A 21,678-nucleotide genomic window follows, 5' to 3' on the forward strand; every position below is an offset into this window, starting at 1 on the left:
CCATCTTTGTATTGTAATTATGTTTTACTCTTTGAAATGAGTGGTGTAAATTATGAGGTAATTTACTTTTCCTTTCAATTTCCTTGACTAGTACATATTGTGGAAGTGATAAAATTAGTCAAGAGCCTTTCTTATGTTTTTGCATTTAAAAGGGAAAGAGAAAACATTTATAACCTAGAGAATTACATTCTTTTTGCTTGTGTTTATTTAATGAAAATTAGAACTAATCATGTGGAGATAATTATTCATGTAGTGCAATACAGTTTGATCTACTGCAAAACTCTTTGGAAAATGACATTATGTTGAAAGAAGCAGAATTTTAAGGAGCCGCAAAAAAAAGAAAAATACAAACCACCTTACAAAATGCAAATAACAAAATGCAAAGATACAGACCCACCTAACAAATTTTACATTCATGTGCGAGAAGGCTGAAGGTTGTTTTTCCTCTTTCTTCAATTTCTAATGCTTTCTCAGTCAAGGCACTGTACCCGTAGCTTTACAATCCTTAGGCACTGGAGCTGGCTCAGATCTGAGCCACACAAACCTTTGATCATCCCTGAACTAAATCATTTTGATGGTGCCAAAAAGTTTGCTGAGACTGCTACTTCCAGGGAGAAAGGGACTTGGGGGAAGAAAAGCAGGGCAGCTGCTCCAATAAGGATTTTCTGCTGCCAGGGCCATGCTGGCAGCTCACTCGCCCTGTCCGCATGAGGACTTCTGGATGGTCTCAGGAAACGTACTGGATAAAACAGGGTTTGTTTCTGTCTGCCCTCTGTGTTTCCAAATCTCACTCTGTGGTTTCATTTCTCTGTGCCCAGCGGGAGCATGGCTCACACGCCAGCACTAGGGAAGGGCATCCCAACGCTCATGGCTACAAAAATGGACCTTGAGAAGCATCTTGGTCTAATGCAGGTTAAGCCCAAGGCTGGGTTTTCCTTGAACAAGAGGTAGAAAGCTGCACTGAGAGGGGGCTTTGTGGAAAGGGACGGAAGGTCCTTCCTCGAGCTTCACATGCTTGTGTTTAGATGGGTCAGGTTATTATTCTGACTTTATAACCAATGGAGAAGTGATTTCTGCTGTCCTACAGTAAAGTGTCTAAAGTGAATTATACAACTGGCACCCCAGAAGTGCCCGTTTGTCTCTGGATGATGTGTGACCATTCCCACAGCAAGAAGCTATTCTCCTCATATGTCAATTCTCTGAGCACACAGACTTCTGGAAGGATTTTACTGGAAGAAGAAACTAAGTTTCAACAATGTGGAGAAACTCCAAGGAGATTCAATATTTAGTAAGGTCACTTGTACTCTCTTGCTGGCAACTCTGAAGTGTTTTGAGTTTTTTTGCCAGCTTTCCTTTAAATTAGACTACAAACTGCAGTTATTGTGTATCTGAGAGAACATTATCCAGTGCAAGAAGTGATCATGAAGCCTCTGTGATGATAGGACAGCTTAAATGAAAAAGAAAGGTCATGAAAGGATTTTTTGGAAAGCTAACAAGCTGGAAAGCTGGAAGCTGCCCTGGATTAATCTTGATGAGAAGACAATACAGTTTGTGAGCCTTTTTCACATTTCAAAGAGTATGAAAATTAATTCAGAGACCGAGTGGACATGTGGCACCAATAATGGGAAATGTACCCTTGTATTTACAGATTTCTCATGCAAATCCAACATGGTCTGAGTATAGCGAAATGCTGTGGTAAGGTTGGTGTCCCACTCTTATTTACTGTTTATATCAGGGAAACCTCAATGAATCACAGTCATAAACTAGGGCCCACCTTGTCACTGTACTTATGCAGAAGAGAAAGAGTTGTCCTTACTCCAGATTTTTTTACAATCCCCACGTGGAAGGAGCTGGGACACTCAGTCCTCTTTGAACTAAGCAATGTCCTTGATTAGCTGAGATGGCTGATTTTTAATTGCTTCTAATCAAGGCACTTACAACAGGAAACCTGTTGGTAGCCTGCAGGAACTCTTGCCTCCACCTTCTCTTTGGACGTGAATTTGTTTTAGTGTATCTTAAATTAGCTGCTTGGATCCAGGAAGGAACAAAATCTTTATCTGTATTTGAGCATCACATAGCATATGGGGGGCTAAATGTTCACTAAAGTTAGTCCATACTACTACAATACTTAGAACCTCCAACCTCACCATGGGTCCAGAGACAGGTGAAAGAATTTTTCTGCACCCCAAGTCTCTCCTGATTTCCCAGGTTCTTGCAGTGCCTTGCTGAAAGCCAGGATATCCTGTGGGGAACATGGGAGACACTTCCTCATGACATCTTTGGGGTCTACCTAGAGGTGGCACGCAGGTTTATGCCTGGCTTAGGGATAACAGATGGGTGTGAATAACTTTGGGGGCATTATCAAATCTGGTGAAACTGCAGGGAAGCCTGAAACTTTCCCTTGGTGGCATCATTTCCCCGTGAAAATTTTCACAATCCCAGGGAGAGGGGAAGGTGTGATTTTCAAGTTTTCAGCAGTTGATTGTATTTATGTTGAAGCTGTGGTGAAAATAAACATTCTTTGTGGAAATTTGAAGAAAGGTTACTTTTTTTTCTTTCCAAGTGAACAAACTTTCTGTTGCAAAAAGATTATCTGCAGAACATTTTTAAGAAGCCTAAATGATTTTATTAAGCATCATGGATGTTGCCCATGTGCATAATATTTGGAGCACGTACACTGTCACTAGGTGACAAGCAGTTTACGTATCAAAGTGATGGAGCCTCTCTGTTGTGAGGGCTTAATACCTTCAGTTCCCTGAAAACTTCATTTACTTAGCTCAGACCTTTACAGAGAAGATTCTGTCTGGCAAATCCCATGTATAATGAATGCTGCCCTGCCATCTTGGTGAACAGCCCCATGCTCTTCTCCTTTCCCATAGCTGAGCCTTGCAAGTGGCTTGTGCTTGCTGCCTCTCCAGTGCTTTTGAGGGACACTTCTCTGCGTGGTCACAGCTGCCTTTGGCCGAGGTAACCGGTGGGGCCAGGGGTGCAGGAGAGCTCAGGTGCACCCTGATGCCTTTCTGTGCCCGAACCTCCGGCAGGATAAAAAGCTGAGATTGAAATCTGGTTTGCTTCAAAGACAGATCTTGCTGTTGGCACCTGTGGAGTTCTCAAGCTTGGCTGTTTCTCTTTCTGTCACTCTGTAGCACCTTCTGCAGTTCTGTCTTTAAGCACTTTTGGCGTTATGTAAACATAAAAATAATGGAAGACAGCCCGGTTTCCACATCAGGCTTTATTAATGGCCATTCCCTCCAGTTGCCCCCTGACTCCTGCTTTGCTTGAGCCATTTTTTGTCTTGGTACTACATTTCCACTTGTAGTGGTCGGGTTTTGGCATTCTTTGGCACACAGAAGTTATGCATTTTCTGCGATTGTGCCCAGCATTGCTGACATTCCTCCTGGGCCTGGCCAGTAAACTTAATTTGCTTGCTCTGAATACAACTTTTAAACGTTATCAGCTCCCCTTTCCAGTTTGTGGGAACTTTTCCTCCATAGCTAAATGCACCTCGAGTTTGCAGGTGATTTCAGATGTTTGAGCACTTATTGATATCAGGTTTGCTCAGCAGGTAGGTGCCTGCTTGTTTGGGCTAGTTGGGCTGTGTGTTTCCCCAGGTAAGTTTTTATTCCTACAGCAATTTAGGCAAACAAGTCCTCTGATGATAGGGGAAAAAAAATGTGCTAAATGCATCCTTGTGGTGAACAGGGAACCTGAAAAATGTTACCATTATACTAAATCATTTGTGTTTCCACTTTCTCCCCCTGGTTGGTTTGTCAGTAGTTAATAGCACAAATTCTGGAGCAGCATAGGTTGTTTCTTCCTCTGAAATATGTGGCATATTTGTTTCCTTGGAAAAACTGTAGTATGAAAGCATGCCCACAGAGAGCTCCTCTTGAAAATGTGACCAATAATTGGGAAAATGGTACAGAGTAATATACTAATAAAAGTGAAGTTCTAGGTGGGTAGAAATCCACCACTGCTCACAAATTTGCATGGGATTTAGTGAATGCTTCAGCTCTCAAAATGAGGTGTAAAGAAGTATATTTTCAAAATATACGAACATGTAATTTCAACATTTCAAAATGAAAGGTTTCAGATATGCTGAAATGTTTTTATTGACATTTCAAATTGAAAAGGACCAAATTGCTTGCAAACAGAACCACGTATTTCACTACTGTATAACATGATATCTGAACTATGTTGATTTCAGCAAGCAGGTAAGATCTGCAACAATGGCTTTTACATTTTCACCATCAAACAAAGCTAAGTGAATCATTTGCAATGACTTTGGATTTCTGAGTATAAGTCAGGTTTGTCTGGTTAATTCAAAATTATAAGTCCACAGGCTTTTATTTAATGAAAATAGCCTCTCAAGCTTGGTTTGGTTCTACTGATTTCTTTTTCCATTTTTTTGTATTTTGTTTTAGTTCAGGCATTCAAAGCCAAGGGTCCATTATTGCCCACTCCTATTCCAAGCACTGTCTAGTTTACCTTTAAGGAAGAACTTTTGTGTGTGTTTCCTGCATTATTGTGACTGTTTTACCAGACCTTGATTGGCAGCAAGAAAAGATGTATGCAGACTCTAAGGGCCATTGTTAAACACTGGTTCAAGCCTCCAGAAACCTTCAGAAACCTGGAAAAATTAAACTGCACGCTCCAGTGCTCAGAGATTTGATTTCCACTCCCCAACCCCCTCTCGAATGATGAATCATGTGGCTTAAAAACATACACTTTATAAAAGGAAGAAAAGATAACAAAACAAGGAAGATAAAAAATAGCTAGTCCTTTCCCAAAGTGTAAGGAAAACTGTGCTAAATTCCCCACTTTAATCTCTCAGGGAGGCAATTGCAGGACAGCTGGCTGCTTCCCACCCCTTCTCTAATATCTTGGGTTGAAAGGGTCTTCCTGAGCACAGCTTTAATGCAGAAAATGGTGTTTCTCTTCCACGTTGCTCAGAATGGATGCTGTGCTGAGCTCTGCTCAGGGGCAAGGGGGAGAAGTCCCATCTTCTTCCCACAGCTTCCCTTCTCTGCAGTGTATCAGCTCCTGCCTTGGCTCTAGGGTGTGGCAAAGTAGAAGTTGGAGCAGTAGGTCAGGTGTGAATTGGAGACTGTTGAAGTTATTAGTCTTGTAGGCATACTTTGTTCTGTGCTTGCAAAATGTCAGCCCAACATCAGTGTCCCATTGCAGGACCATTGCTCCTGGACCCTGACATGGGGTAAACAAAGAGTTTGGTGGGATGAAGCTGGCTAGCAACCAAGGAGGAGGGACTGGTGGCTATGGGAAGAAAAAGGCGACCTTTTGTTGAGGGAAAATACTGTACAACATTTGTATAAATACTTCCTTTTGCCCCCCTCTTTAAAACCAACTCTATAAAACTGCTCTTTCTCTCTACTCTCTCTACAAACTGAAGACCTGAAGGACCAATGGAAGAGTGAAATAGGAAAAGGGCAACCAGCACAGACATCTGAAGAGCCAACCTGGCCCTGTGCTGTCGCTGGGAGACGTGCTTTATCTTAGCCTCGCAACTGTACGGACTCCCACCTCCAGGCCACGGGGAGTTTTGCTTTCATTTTCCCAAGAAGCAGGACTGCACCGTAGGTCCTTGCTGAAAGTCTTGACATGTTTTATCTGTGATGGCAACCAGACCAGGGTCATGCTTCCCTGCCTGCGTCTCACCTCATGAATGCACCGCATTCCTGGATGATTATGGCAGGCTCCTGGCAAGGAGTTGTGGCTAAAACAGTTGAACCCAAGGAATAAGGAAGCCCTAATGAGGCTAGAGCCACTTTATCCAGGCATGATCTGAAAAATGACCTCACCAAGCTTTAACTGGGTTGATTAGTTTTAAGTTGGATCTATTCCCTAATGCAGTATAAGAAGAAGTCGGAGGTGGAAAAGCCCCATGCAGTGGTAGCTGGGGTTGGTGCTGCGCTGAAGCATGTCTGTAAGACAGCTTGGGGAGAAACTCTTGTCCAGTCCTGTTCATGGCTTTGGTGCTGGAAGAGTGAGAACTAACTAAATAAAAGGCAAAAGCTGTTGTGGTGAATGTGCCACTGATGCAGTGGGTGCCCTCACCAAGGAAGCTTACGGAAATGCTTTTATGTTTATTTTAATTCACTGGAAACCTGATTTTTATCTGGAACCTGTAATTTGTCAGAAGCTTTTATCTCTGGTCTTGTCATAGGCATAAGAATTACAAGTGTGGGAAGTCAGTAGATTGGAAGCTTAACTTGGATTTCCTTTCTTTGCCTCTTGCTGTCTTGGTTTGAAAAGAAGTTTTGGCTCTTCTCAGTATGTTTGCCTGTACATGGCCAAATTTTAAAAATAAACAAAACTAGATGAAGCATAAAACCAGAGCTTTCTCTTGTTTGCTTTCAATAAAAGGAAAATCAGAATATAATGATCTTGCTTGGAAATCAAAACAGCCTCTTAACAGCTCCTTGAGTTAAATTAGAGTCCAGCACAGAAAAGGCTTGAAGATATTCTACTGATCACTTTTCTTTACTTTTTCAGAAAGGGGCTGTTTGCTGGCATGAAGCTGAAGAAGAAGAAAAAAGGCGAGAAAGGGTTGACTATTGCAAACAAAGATGCACTGGGTAAGGCCTCGTAAATCAATCTTGCAACTGGGAAGAGCAGGTGGGGGTTATATTATATCTAATTCCATATGAACTCATTGAATTGTGTCTTAGAGCTTAGTATTGATAAAACTGGCAGTAAACTCCTTATCACTCCCAAGTAAACAGAGATAATTCTTTTTACATTAACTGTTTCATTAAGTCCACCTAGAGATTCTGTGAGTTCAGACTGCTGTATCTGGTAGAGTAAAAAAAAATGTCAGCCTGACTTTTACCATAGAGACACAACACATTTGAAAGTTTTTTTTCTACTCTAGAGATAGATAATTCATTACAGGTGTGTAATTCTTCCAGAAGATCTCCTTCTTCTAGAAACCATAAGAACACAACCTGAGCAGGCTCAGATGGCTGGATGGGCTGGCTCGACAAAGTTGAGAGCTTTACTTAGTAGCAATTCTCCTCTTAAATGTACAGCAGTTATTTTATTTTATTCTTTATTTTTAAGAATTATTTTTTTATTTTTAACAGATAGGGCTACATCCATAAGACATGCAGAGTCTCCTATTTCTTTCCCTTAACACACCATTGGTTTCCAAGCTAAGGATACATTCCCCTGCACATCCTACCACTGTCATTTTTCTCCTATATCAGCACAGTCCTCCAGTTTACCAAAACCTGTAGTTCAGCCACAACAAAGTCTTCACCTTCTGTAGTTTTATTTTGCAGTCTCATGCCTCAGATTTCATGGAATTTTTAAAACATGGGCTACTATGCGTTTAGTGCAGCCCTTGAATTACAGTGTTGTAATAAACCAGCCATGTGTGTCTTGACTCACTGTTGGGCAGAAACAGCAATACATATTTTGTGCCATAAGCATTATTTAGGAAAAGGGCACTACTTTTAAAAAGATTCTTCTCTGGTCCTTATAGCAAGGGCTTTGGGCTTTTGGAGCAGAGAAAACTAAAGACCATTAAACTTCTTACTAATTACAGATATGTTGGAGTTTATTTATCTTATGCTCCATGAAATGTACCATGCTCTGCAAGATACATTATACTATAGTTTGTTTCGGTGTTCCATGTGAGCATTCAGATCTCTGTTTATTTCAAATGATTGTGTTTGAATCATTGGATAGATTGGGGTCCTGGTGGTGCATCTTCATCTATTTCATTAGTGTCTTTGCTGCTGAAAAGTCTGAACTAGCCATGATACAGCAATCACCCGTCTTCTTGTCTTGATTGGGATTTTGGCTTAGGAGATCTATCGGGGAAGTGTGCAGTAGGGGAATGTCATGGAACCATTTGCATTTTCTGTCACTGGATCCATACAGGGGAATAATTCCTGCTGGTTGGTTATGCATAACATACATACGGTTATTGACGGGGAAAAAGGATAGCGATTCAGACACTAAAATGTCAGAAAAAATGGAGCTGTAAAGGGAAAGAAGCATTGCAAAGAGTTTACATCTCACTAGAAACAACATGGAACTCACAAAAAGTAGTCCAGGCAGGGCGTCACGCTGACACACGCCTGTCCCCTAACCAGGGGGAAATTTTATCTGCTTTAGCCTCAGAGCAAACAATACAGACTACTGCAAGTCCATAATCAAACACCATGCTCTAGAGTAAACAGGATATGGAGGGTAGTCATGGGAACTTGGTGCTACAGATGCAAAAGTATGGACAGATGCCTTTGCCTCAAGGGCTGAAAATTGGGCTATGCCTACATGGATACAGAAACAAATTCACCTTCCCTGTGTTCTAGGGAGGTTGGACAAGAGCTAGAGGGGCAGTCGGGGAGCATACGTGTTATATGAGATTGCTAGTGGAGGAACCTTCATGGAGCTGGCTCATGCCTGGCTGCCTTGCAACACAAGCAAAGTTGTGTCTGTACTCTGAGGTTTGCCTCAGAGTAGAGGCTTGTGGAAGCCAGCTGAAAAAGGAACATTCAGACCTGATGAGACCTATCCAAGTGAGTTTTACTGTACAATGGATGGCCCTTTGCTACCATCACCATTTTCTAAACACCCAAGTGACCATACCTTTTCAGAGACAAGGAAGCCCTATTACAACCCTTCGTCTACGTTTGTAGTGGGAGCACAGTGCCGTAGGGTACTTGCAGAAAATGCACTTGGATGTGTTTCCTTTCATTTGATGCAAGGTCATCCATAAAGTCACCTCAGCCCCTGAGTATTGCTGGGCAAGTCATGTTTACTGTTGCAGGTACCACTTGACAGCTTCTAGACCAGAAACAAGTCCAATCTAGTCCAGAGACACTGAACATTTCTTGCTTATAAATGTAATTATTGGAATGAACTACAGGCACCCAAATTTTAAACCTTCACCTAAACCACATGGCTCCTTTCCCAAGGCAGGTGTTGAACACAGACATGCTTGGCATGGGGCAGAGATGCTGGCAGGACTTCTGTCAGACCAGAATGACAAAGCAGAGCAGTGTGGGAAGGGCTTCTCTGGCCAAATGTAGATGTGTACATCTAAGGTAGTTGCTGAGATTATCTTTATGGTCGGGAAGAAAAATAAACTCTTCTAGAAGCAATTTGTCTCATCTGAGTATAATTCTCTACAAGAGATCCCATGAATCATGCTTTTCATCTCTTTTTCTGTCCTTGATCTCTCAGTTCATCATCTCTGTAAAGAGGAAAGGTGAGAAATGATTTGTAAGCTAGGCTTTGCTTTGGTTGCTTGGAAGGGACCTAAGTGTGTCAGACTGTTACGACAAACCATGGATGGCAGACTCACTGCTGCAAAGTAATAGGTGCAAAACCCAGCAATAATCTGTCCCACTGTCTTTCTAGCAGACGAGAGATGGGGCAGTCAGATATGATTAGTGTGCATGTGCCTGTTGTGGATGCATATGGTGTGAAGAGAGCAGCTACAGCCACAATTTATATGGTATATGATTTTGCATGGGAGGGGAGCTGCTGCTGTAATCAATGCTGCTCAATACAAACCACTACTGTATCTCTAACTGTGATACCTAAATAAAAAAAATATTCAGTTCATGCTGATGAATTCATTGCTGTGCTCCAAGTTAGCTTTTTGCTAGTAGAAATCAGCAGTGGGTTTTACTTTCTTGATTGTTTTCTTCATCAGGTGATCATGATGAAAGTGCAAATCTTCACCATGACACTCTTGGACGACAAGAAGCGGGAGAGGAAGACCTAATGAACAGCAATGCACTGTCTGATATTTTTGGATCCTTAAGCCCAAAGAAGAAAAGGTGCTCCTTGGCATACCTTACCTAACATCCCCCAAAACACCTTTTACATCCTTCTCGGGAATGCCATTGCCCTAGGACAATACGTCTGCTGGCAGAAAATCCATTTGCTGCCAGCAGTGATCCCTTCACTGCTGCTCTTGCACATGACAGTGTGGCATGTACTTGTCAGCAAAATATTATCAGCTCAAGGCAGATCGTCACTAGATGCTATCCAGCGCAGGAAGAGATTGAAATGGATGCTGAGAGTGCCTCAGCTGTGCCAATGAACTCTACTAATGAATATGAGCCAAAGGCGACAGCAATCTCCCTAACCAAGAGCTTGTGTAGTTGTTTTCTTCATACAGGGGAGGAATGGAATCAAGTTTGGTGGGATCAACAGGTGAAATCATTCCCATGCATGGCAGGTAGCTGCACTGGTCTGTGTGGATGCAAAACATTTCCCTATTACCAAGTATATAAGAAAGACAGTGATGGTCTCTGCTGATGCAATCAAGCCTAACGGTTCACAACAAACCTACGTGCCATAAAAAATGCTTGCTTTGTGATGTGAAGTCTTTCCAACATGTGTCCAACTACTAGCTCTTGCCTGGAGATGCCTAATGACCTGTTTTGTCATTTAAACAGGGCAAAGCTGGTGACCAGAATTCATGAAGAGGAGATGAAATCCCAGCACTACCAGGTGAGCAGGGGGTGATGGCCCTCATGTGCCTGTGAAATCCCCAGGGAGGCTGGACCTGAACCCAGGAGTGCGCGTGGTATCCTTGTGCCCCACAGATTGCCATCACCATCATCGAGGCCAGGCAGCTGGTGGGTGAGAACATCGACCCTGTGGTGATCATTGAGATAGGTGATGAGAAGAAGCAAACGTCAGTAAAGGAAGGGACAAATGCCCCTTTCTACAATGAGGTAAGTGTTTTCTCTTGAAGAGGGCACTTTTTTCTATGGCTCTGGGTGGTGTCCATCACTTGATAGGTCAAAAGATGAACTAAGTTTGTAGCACCTGCGTGTCTGAGCAGGGAGGTCTGTCCAGGAGCTGTCTGAGTTTCAAGTTTGGCCAAGCATCCGCAATATGTCCCTTGGGTTTAGCTCTATTTGATCTTTCTCTTCTCAAGCTCTGTCCACCCTGTTCCCCACCTCCTCCACCACACCCTGCCCTACTACCACTGCCTCTTCCTTTTTTTCAAATGATCCATTTGGGAGATTTGTCTAAACTGCCCCCCCAATCTCCCTTTTCTACCATTTCACTGTTTCAGCCTTTCCTTGACATGCATTTGTCCCAGCTGCTGACAAATAAGACCAAAACAACTCCCCAAACAAACCAATCCTTTGGGTTTCCTTGTGTCTCCTGTCCCTTTTGACAATACCCTCTGATGAGAAGTGAGGGCCATGGGCATTTGCAAAGGGCAGTGCTGTGCAGCCATGCAAAGAGGAGAGTAGAAAACAGGTCTGGGCCATGGCAGACACGAGCCAGGGAGCAAGGAGAGGGTTTTGCTGTGTCCACCACCACCTCCCCAGCACCCCCAGTGTCTCACCAGTGCTCTGTGTGGTAACCCAAAAAGCTAAACCATGCTGCTGACAACACCGCCTACCAGCACAAGGATGATTCTGATCTGCTGTCCCCTTTTCCCACAGTACTTTGTGTTTGATTTCGTTGGACCACAGGTGTTCCTGTTTGACAAAATAATCAACATATCGGTAAGTACCTAGGAAAGCTTAACACAGTAAGTAAAGGTCAATTGTTGTTTGTGTCACTTCGGGTCTAAATGATTCTTCTTAATGTAATTAAAGAGAGAAATAATTTTGGGTAGAAAGAGTGCTATAAAGTCAGCGTGAGTATAGGAAAGAGAACGGATAGGGGAGAGGAAAAGGAGGAAAGGCAGCTGGCAAAGATTTGAAGGAACATAACCCTAAAGGAACATTAAGTGTGCATTTTCAGGGACACTCATTGCTGGCTTGGCAACCTGCAAGCTAGAATGAGAAAATTCAGCTTAGTTAACTCCTGTCAGCATTGTCTTCATCCCTCTAATTTTCAAGCCACCACTTGTTTCAAATGACTGAGTTGAAACTTCTGGCTTATCTCAGTTCCTCAGATACAACTGTTTCTAACTGAACTATCCAGGTACCTTATCCTCAGCAGTGGCTCTCGGGCTGTCTGGGAGCATCAGTGGCTGGTTGCTATCAGCATGGGAGTGGGCTCCAAGCGCTCAGTGCTGCTCCCATTGCTCGCTGCAAGCAAAGTCCTGGTGAAGCTACGTGACATCTCAGAACAGCCCTGATGGAAGACACACGTGCTCTTGGACTTGGGGCATTAGATAATGATTTGCAGTTTGGAAGGCCAAGTCTATGGAGCCATGCTAATTATCCTACCTGAGGCTCCTGAGGTTCATCACCACATTTAGCAAAGCTGCTAAGGAATTAAGGAAGACTCTCACGAGACTCTGGACAGTGCTGTATTTGTATTACTTAGAAATATCACAGTGCCCTTCATGAGCTGTTTTTTGCATTTCTATTGCCAAAAGTCCCACCACTTGGCCAGAGAAATGAGCAGTGAGTTGTTGCCCCAGGAAAGGTTCTTTTTCCCTGAAGTGCTTTGTCCATTTCAAAAAAGGGTCTGTGTTGGTTGTGCTTGACAGAGACAGGCAGTAGTCAGGAGCTATAGGAAACATCTGTGCAAAACCTCTCAGAGATGTTCACTGTGTACCTGCTTTGCTGAGCTGCTAATGAAGTGACTTTTCCCAGCTACAGAAATAAAAAGTGTTCATTTACACATGGCCAGCTGGGCAGCTAAGTTTTCAATGCTGGTAGTAAATTGACAGCCTGAATCCTAAGCTCCAGTTCAAATCTACTATATCGCATGCACAGCTCAAATGTATGAAATTCATACCTACATAAGGTATCTGCAGATCTGACCTTCACTTATCCCTGAGGACAGAGTTTACTACTAGCTAGCAATGGCCCATCTTTTGCATGGGAGTAGATACTGTCTCACTGTTACGATTTATATCACAGTGTATGGCCCTTATATGTGTTTCTGACATGGTTAGTATCAGCGCAGTACTGAGGCATCAACTCTTCTGAGCTACTGCTACTTGGGGATGTATAGTTATTTTTCTCCAAGATACAGCCAGTCTTTCCAATCTCACATTCTTTTGATAAGGATTCCGTATATCCAGTGGTGGAGGGGAGAGTGCCAGCTTTCTGAGTGTGTTGGGGGTGTGGGGAAATGTGTCACCATTACCTGCTGTGAATCTGCATAGTTTCATCAAGCTCAGCAAACTTATTTGATTTATAGCTGGTGAAGGTACAACACTAAGAAATTAAAGGTCTTCTAGATAAAAAATGACTTTTTTAAACTAACCCAGCACAATGCTCATGTATGCTACTGAAAACAGAGATTCGTTACCTTGCAACACAGTTTTGGAGAAAGCAATGTATCAGGGGAATAGAAACAAACAGAGGAAATATGTGTGCTGGGAGTGAAGAAAACCCTGGGGGATGGAAAGTTTCACAGCACTTGCTTAGCATGAATCTCACTTAAGAAGAAACAAAGACTGGCAGCCTCCATTACCAGCAATGATTCATGCACTGAATTTGCTTAATCTGTGAAAACGAAATCATTTGCATATGGAAGCTCAAGAAAAACAAAAATTAGTGCCATTGTCTACCAGTTCAGCAGTTAGTCAAACCCTGAATTTGAGGGGAAAATGAGATTTTCAATTTCTCAGCACCTGCTAATTAATAGATTTTTTTCTTCATTAATATCTTCCAGTGCATTCTAGCAGCATTGTAATAATGACATAGTAAAACTGAGATGCCCCTTTCATACTAAACCTGTACCTCCAGTACTGAAATATTCCCCAGTTTAACACTGTGTGCTTGTCCTCATTCAGAAAATCTGAAGAAAATCCTTCAGTCATCTACAGAGTCAATCAAGTGTGAAAAGACACAAACCTTTAATTAGATACGATGTAGATATGATGGTCCCTCTCAGAAAAGACAAGAGGTGTTCACTGTAAGCTTCATGCTCACCCACTTTGTTACATTAGGAAAAATACACTTAAAAAAAAGTACAAGGAAAGATGCAGAGCATTTAATAGAAACAGTGAGTTATTTCCTCAGCAGTTAAAAGCAACATGTGTACTACAGGGAGTGGAAACCACCATCACTTCAGTGGGAACAGGAGGCATTTACCCAAGGATACCACATTTCACACAGCAAATCTCAAGGACAGAGAAGTGTGGTTTATACATTGAACATTTAATGCTCTCTGAATATGCTGTCATGCTCTGGAGAGAAAATGCAAAGAGCAGTGAGACAACACCACCTTGGACTCATCACATATCCTCTGCTTGTTTCTGGGTCTTAAAGAAACTCCTTTCTTTTTTTTTTTTTTGGCTACCGAAATACTACAGCCTTCTTCCCCCTTCAGTCCATCCCATGTTGGATCAGCTGATTTGGGCAAGCTCCTATTTCCATGTAGTTCCTCCAAAGCTATAATTTTGCCTGGCTTCAGGATGAAACCTGGCAGTTTTCATGGCTTCTTGCCCACCCCCATGTGCCCTAGTCCAACCTCATAGGAGTGAGGGCCCAGTGCTATGATGGGACCTGGCAGTATCAGGGACTGAGAAAAAGCAGCACCAGTGCATGAAGCGTTGGTTTCACACCAGCTCCTCTCCCACAGGAAGGTTGCTTAATTTTTATGCTTTAATAGTAGAGTAAAATAAAACTGCTCCTTTGTCTGCTCTTGATTTTTCAGCCCTAGAAACTCCTTCCATGTTGAAGTGAGGAAGTACCAAGGACAACTGAGTGTGTTCGCCAAATCACAGGGGCACAGTGGTCCCAGGCCGTTAACAGGGAATGACATTATGTTGGAACTAGAAACCTCTAGTAGATCTTGATGAAGGTGTCAGTGATCTTTACTTTGGAATCTATGTCTCCCAGTGTTGAAGAAAAATGCACAAAATGAAGTCACATGACAAGTCCAATGCAAAATCACAGAAGTCTTGTATCCCTATCTAGGATGTATAGGTCCAAAGCCAGGGTATGATGTCTTCCAGATTCCTACAATGCTCTCAGAGCCTTGTTTTTTTAGCTCCAACATTTAGATTTAGTTTCTGTGGACTTGAATCCCATGGGCTTAGCTCCTCTTTGCAGTTTGGCCAAGGTGTTCCAGACAATTCAGCCTGCTTTCAGAAGCTTTTCCACAACCAAGGAATAGGTTTCAACCTTTTAAGCTATTGTGAAACCAGGTGAGATAGATACATTTTTTGAGAAGTACAGTTCTAGAGCCAATCTTCCCCTAGGAGATGTCGCTAGCCTCTGTCTTGTCTGTAAAGTGAAGCACATGCATGCATTTGAAAACCATACACAGAAGTACATAGATCCAGGAATCATGACAAGGGAAAATTATTAATTAAGTTTGAATTAAATTAAATTCATTACCTAGCAGGAAGGATAATAAGAGACTCGCTGGGGCCTGCTTGCCATCTCATTTGCATCTATATCACTTCTCTGATTTTGTTAATATTGGGGGGGGGGTAAATCAGAATTGAGTCTCTTGGTTTATGTGTACATTGAAATGTTGCAAAGAAACACTAATTCTTTCTCCTCTGGGTGTACTCAGTTCTTATGGCAATTCAGCTATTGCGCAGAAAGTGATATGATTTCTGCAGCCTAGTTTGAAACCAGTTATGTCCCATGTGTTTATATTCATTATGATTTATTTAAAACTGCCAGGATAAGTAATATAACTGCATCTTCTCTGAAGACACATCCATCTGATTCCCGCTCTATATAATCCTGGGACCTAGGATGAACCTGTGTGACTCCACTTGGATGCAATTATATTGGTTTCTAAATTGGCACGATATTGGGTAAAGAACAGGTTTCAAATGCTTGCTGTATCTGCTGTGGCTATGTACACCCCGTTTTGGGTGGTGCTGGATGCAGCTACCTATTACCTCTGAACCAATGGTGTACTTTGTTTGGATTGTTCTTATACTGTCTGGGAAGAGAGATAGTGACATTTTTTAACCAGCCTTTTTCTAACAGGTTATGCACAATAAACTGATCGGGAGTGTGCTGGTAGGCTCCTTTAAAGTAGATCTGGGAACAGTGTATGGTCAGCCAGGTAAGTGATGCATTTTCTGTCCTTTTTGTCTGTTAGATGAGGTGTGAGGCAGGGAAGGAGAGGAGAGGTAGGTGTGCTGCTTTTCCACTTAGATGTTTGTGGTTTATGCCAAGAGATAAACTTAACATGGTTTTTGGAAGGGTTGTTTTCCTATTTGGATACCAGAATACCAGCCAAATTTTTGGAAAAAAGTTCAACACTGAAAACCCCTTGACAATCTGCCCATTGGTGGGAAGCACTTATCAAGGATGGCTTTTCTTTAGGGGGTCAGAGTGGGCAGCTGAATGTTCTACAAAACCCAACTCCACTCATTTGTTACAGAGCATTCAAAGCTCTGCCATGTAGGTTGGGGTAGAAGGGGTGGAGGGATGGAGAGCAGGATGGAGTGTGGAAGGAATGGTGAGGAGAGCACGAGACGAGAGGAGGAGCAAACCATAGTGGGAGAGAGAAGAAGGAGATGACAAAGAGGTGACCATGGGTCCACTTGACCTGCCATCTTCAGAGCTGTCCAGTGCTTTCTGAAATTTGAAGCTAAGAAAATATCACCTCTTCCTTTTTTTGCCTGTTTTTACAACCATCCACAAACCGTGTATCTTTCTGTCTTCCATAATTACTCAAGGACCTGGTCTCTTCTCTGTCTTCGGGAATGTGTGTATTTATGCCACTTGCTATAGATGTCACCCAGTTATGGTCATTCAGACCACCCTCTCTTCAGGGCTTCTGCAAGAGTCAGTAGAGAGAAATGGCCTAATTGAAGTGAGCAATCTACATCCATACTCAGACTTCATTAGTCTCTGAATTCTGTCCTGTATTTCCTGCTCACACTTTTACAGGAAGATGGTATCTGAGGGTTGATCTTGAGCTCATATCCCTGGTACACTCTGGTCTCTCCCTCCCAGTCCTTTACACACCCAAGGTGATGGCCAATGTAAGGTTTTAGGACCTTGCTCAAGTGGAGCTGCTGAAGCAGGGCTCCAGCAAGGGCTGTTGTGGGTGAATTGTCTTGTGCATTTTCCCACTGGAAAGATGGAGATGAACCTGCTTCTGGATGCTTCTTCTGCCTCTGATGGCTGTGCACCCTCCCTCCTCCCTTTCTCAGCTGGCTGCCAGTGTTACACCTGGCCACAGCTCCCAGCAAGGGTTTTGCCGCTGGAGAGTTCTGAGCTCTTCAGACAGTTCTCATCAAAAAGTTGGCCTTTCCTCATAAAGCCTCAGCCTTAATTCAGCTGCTGAAATCTCACCTAACCTTCCACTGGTCTTTAGTCACTGATCGCAGTAACCACTGATGAAAATGAGCTTGTTCCTGATGAGCTCTAGATCAATGCTTTATTTGCCTTTTTGGTCACGCAACATTTGGACCCTCTAGATGTGCCTGGTAAACAAGCGTACTTCAGCATGAGTCTCCTAAAAGCACAAATGTTGTTTGCAGTGCCCGCTCTGGAAGTGGAGAGGAGAAATATTTGCATTTTTTGCATCTTCTATTTGGGTGTTTAAGTTTGTCCATCTTACAGGTCATCAGTTTTGTGACAAGTGGGCACTTCTCACAGACCCTGCTGACATTAGGACAGGAGCGAAGGGATACCTGAAGTGTGACATCAGTGTGACTGGGAAAGGTGATGCAATACAAGCTATGCAGAAAACAGCTGATACTGAGGAGCAGATTGAAAAGTAATGCAATATTTTCTTTTTTACTGCTTGCTTCCTTACTAAGTACCTCAAGAGTCCTCTACTCTCCTTTCAGTCCTTTCCTTGCTAACTCAGGGTTAATAGCAGAATAGCATTGTACACCTGGCTGTTCTGATGTGCTCAAAGAGAGTTTTTACAATCATCTCAACTAAATTGAAGGGCATGTTAGGGTCACTTCTCTGCAGCTGATAGAATTGACCATGCCCTGTGGCTAAGTGCCAGATTATGCCTAACAGAAGGTTTATTCATCTGAAACCAGCTAAATATTTCTGAAAAGCAGTGAAATAAGAAGAAAAAAATATGAGGAAAAGCTATTCCTTCTCCTTTATCAGATGTGAGTGCATAGATATTTTCTATATCCTTAGATAAACTCAAGTGCATTAGCATTCTCCTTGTAAAATACAGAAGTTCAAGGTGGTAAAGTGTGCTGCCAGCACACTTTAAATTTTACAGGAGCAATGTTTCTGGTCAGTGCTGACATACTGGATCAAGTCCATGGAGAGTCATGAAGATGATGGAGGGCTGGAGCACATGGTCTACAGGGAAAGGGGTGTGTGGGGGGAAGGAGGAGGGTGTTGGTTTCTTGAGCCTTCAGAAGGGCAAGTTAAGCAGTATCCTACATCAAGAGCACAGAGCCAGACTCTTTTCAGAGGAATACAATAGAAGGATGAGAGGCTTTGGAGGCAGGTTAGAACAATAGAATTTCAGAACAGATACAAGAAATTTTTTTACCATGAAGGTGGTCAAATGTAACAGGGGCCCAGAGAGAGTGGGGAATCTCCATCCTTTGAGATATTCAGAATTTACTGGACAAGGTCCTGAGTAATCTGACCTAACTGGACCTGGTTCTATATCACATAGACAAGTTTGCTAAGTAATGCTGTATCATATTCTACTGGTAGCCAGAAAATGTTTTGGTTTAGATGCAGAAGCAAATTCACACGCTTTTTTCTGTCTTCTCAGGATGCAAGCTAACTTGAGATGACAATTAAAAAAAAAAAAAATATCACTTCATTGTCTGAGTTTTCAATTTTAAGGAAATGCCTTCTTTTTTATTTCAGGAACCTCTTGATCCCCAAAGGCTTTCCATCTGAAAGACCATGGGCCAGATTTTATGTGAGAATTTACAAAGCAGAAGGACTTCCGAAGATGAATTCTAGCATCGTGGCCAATGTCACCAAAGCATTCATAGGCGACAGTAAGGACCTTGTGGATCCCTATGTGGTGGTCATGTTTGCAGGTCAAATGGTAATTGGGATCCTCTTGATCACAAATGTAGGCCTTCTTTCCTATTACCTGTGCTACAGGCAGGTGATTATGCTGATGTCCTTTAACTTATAATTACATAAATTAAGACACACACTTCTGTCATCAGAAAGAAAATTTTCAGTTCTTAAATTATGCAGGAACAAAGTGATGGAAACACTTAATGCCAGCAGACCTAGTATCAGCCTCACAGCAGTAGGTTAAAGTCAGGCAGCAGGAGGGGAAAGGGAATTCTGTAGATCTGTTACTAAAACATCAAGTTACAAGACAGTGAATTACCCAGTGTGGTATTAGGTAAGTAAATGCTATGTTCTGGTCTCCCTAGAGTGAAAAAAGGAAGCAGGGCTAAAATCAGTAAAGATGATTCAATCTGGATTTTAGGACTGTGTATTGACTTCTGAATTACTCTGCTGTAATTCAGGACCCTTGCAGCTTTTCTGTGGGTAGCAGAAGAGGAAGCATTTGAGTAGACTCTGTCTCAGTGTTGCCTGGCTTCATTGCTCCCAGAGTTCTTTCAACATCAGATATGGTGCTACGGAGAGCTGCTGAGAGGGGCCTTCTGACTTTGGTGGAAGAGGACTGCAGAGGAGGTCCAGGGGGCTGGTTCCTCTGGGGTACACCCATGAAACACTGTGTCAGGGAGCTTGTCTTGATTATTGGTGTAAATAAGGAAAGAATCAAACTAGAAACAATTTTAAGGCAGCAATGCTTTCTGTGTGCAAGTAAGCCTTAGGGAGAACTCCAGTTAGTCCTTTACAGATGTTTCAGGCATGAAAATGAGGCCCTTGGTGCTGATTTCATGTTTTGTTGCGAATCCAAATTGCAAAGTATTACATCTCAAACTAGTATGGGTTAAAATGGTCAAATGCATGCAGCTACTTCAGGTTTAATAGACTGCTGAAGAAGACATAAGAATGGGTCACTGATGTGAGTTTTCATGCTGGTGTATAAAATACAGGTTTAGAGGTATTGTTGGTGGGTTTCCTGACTTGCTTCTCCCCACCAAATGTGAAAGCAGAAGGCCTGCCATAGCCTGCAGCTGCATGGACTGTGATACAGTCCTGCCACCTCCTTCAGGCTAGAAGAAATATCTCCAGTCTCTACATCCCTAGCACACAGGCATATGCCCAGAACACGAGCCATAGTAATCATATTTTATACTAGACAAATTGCCTCATTTAAGGTAATTCCATTGGTACATGCAGCCTGGCAGCTGTAATGAATTTCATCTTCTATGAGACAAACTGCGCTGCGTTACCAGTATCCAGGTATTTCAAAGCCATTTGAAGATGTGCAGTTTGTAGCAGAAATGCCAAAGTCTGGCTTTGCAGATTATGTTTTGTGCATAAGGGCCCTGAAGAATTAGATCTTAGTCCAGGCTCTGCTGTGAGCAGGTAAGAATTCTTTAGCCATGTGGTCTTTATTAGATATGGAGGGGAAAATAAACAAGCCAATAAAAAAGCTGAAGTACTTTCAAGATAGGATACTTGTGCTTTAAAAAAGACTGGAGAGATGTTGCTAAGTGCAATTTGTGCTGTACTAATTGCCATTCTCCAGAGTCTCACCCCTCTGGGGATAAATTTGCTGGACTTTGATTTCAGGGTCGAACAACAGTGCAAAAGAACTGTGCAGATCCAGTATGGCACGAACAGATTATCTTCAAGGAAATGTTCCCTCCACTTTGCCGAAGAGTCAAAATCCAGGTCTGGGATGAAGGCAGCATGAATGATGTGGCCCTAGCCACCCACTTCATTGACTTGAAGAAAATATCGAATGAACAAGACGGTGACAAAGGTAAAGGGGAAAATGTCTCTTCCAGAATATGCCCTTAAGGTAAAATCTACTTGCTTGGGATCTGGGCACCGGCTAATCCCATTTTAGGAATGCCCAGAGCTCAAGTGAACATCTGTAGCTTTTGCTGGTTCTGAGAGACCATCTCTTGCTTAATTTGAAGTTGTATAACATTGTGGTCGGTGCATGGTGGTCTGCCACTGCCTTTCTTATTACAGGGCTGCTACATAATTTGGTACCTTCTTTGTGACTGTGGCAGTAGTCTGCTCTAGTCCATTAGGGTTGACTGATGTAGGTTTAAAGTTTGTGCGAGTTTCTGTCGGGCAATGAAAGCACAAAGTGCAAATCACGGGCAGAGCAGGCTTGTGTTTCAGATCTGCCCACTAAGAGCATATCTAGGTAAGGCTCAGCTGGGTGTTATTGCAGATCGAGGAGATACCCTCAACTAGTATGTTTGTTCTCATGTATGTGAGGTAAAGGTCACTATCTGGAGTCTTTTCACTGATGTTTGAGTCTATGTGTATAGCCTTATTTATGTTGTGTGATCTATGTGTGGAACGTGGTCAGTTACCAGAGCTCAGCAAAGGCACAGTAACTCCTTAAACCTGGCAATTCAAATGTATATCTGAGTCCTTCATCAGAAAATAAAAGATAAATCATACAAACTGACTAGTGACATGAGCTTGGGAACAGTTGGGACAAGGTGAGAAAGCCTCCATTTCTCTCCCACCATGTCCCAGCCCCCAGTCTATGGGAGCAAGCTCTCTTTTTCAAGAGGTGCAATAGGCCTCATGCGCCAGCACATGTGGTACAAACACCTTCTGAGAAAGAGCTCCATACTGGCAGAGTCCCTGGTTGGGTATTTGAGGAGGCTCCGTGGTGCCTAAGAATTGCCCTGCAAAACAGTGCTTTATATGAGGTGGTCCCCACCTGCATAGACATGGGTCCAGGTTTGGCTTTTCGTGTGCAAGAGGCAAGACTTCTTGAAGC

At 42.7% G+C, this 21,678-nt stretch overlaps 1 protein-coding gene across 1 annotated transcript in view; it reads left to right on the forward strand.

Annotated features, from left to right (window-relative positions):
• Positions 1-825: 825 nt before the first annotated feature.
• FER1L6 (fer-1 like family member 6) overlaps positions 826-21,678 on the forward strand; it is a 78,050-nt gene continuing 57,197 nt past the window's right edge. The window contains exons 1-10 of the mRNA XM_052786813.1: positions 826-947; positions 6,514-6,596; positions 9,689-9,815; positions 10,440-10,494; positions 10,590-10,721; positions 11,448-11,510; positions 15,867-15,945; positions 17,457-17,613; positions 18,693-18,879; positions 20,499-20,691. Coding sequence (XP_052642773.1) covers positions 826-947; positions 6,514-6,596; positions 9,689-9,815; positions 10,440-10,494; positions 10,590-10,721; positions 11,448-11,510; positions 15,867-15,945; positions 17,457-17,613; positions 18,693-18,879; positions 20,499-20,691 — 1,198 coding nt within the window. The remainder of the gene's footprint in view (positions 948-6,513; positions 6,597-9,688; positions 9,816-10,439; positions 10,495-10,589; positions 10,722-11,447; positions 11,511-15,866; positions 15,946-17,456; positions 17,614-18,692; positions 18,880-20,498; positions 20,692-21,678) is intronic.

The sequence above is a fragment of the Harpia harpyja genome, chromosome 5 (assembly GCF_026419915.1).
Source record: "Harpia harpyja isolate bHarHar1 chromosome 5, bHarHar1 primary haplotype, whole genome shotgun sequence".
Lineage (NCBI taxonomy): Eukaryota > Metazoa > Chordata > Aves > Accipitriformes > Accipitridae > Harpia > Harpia harpyja.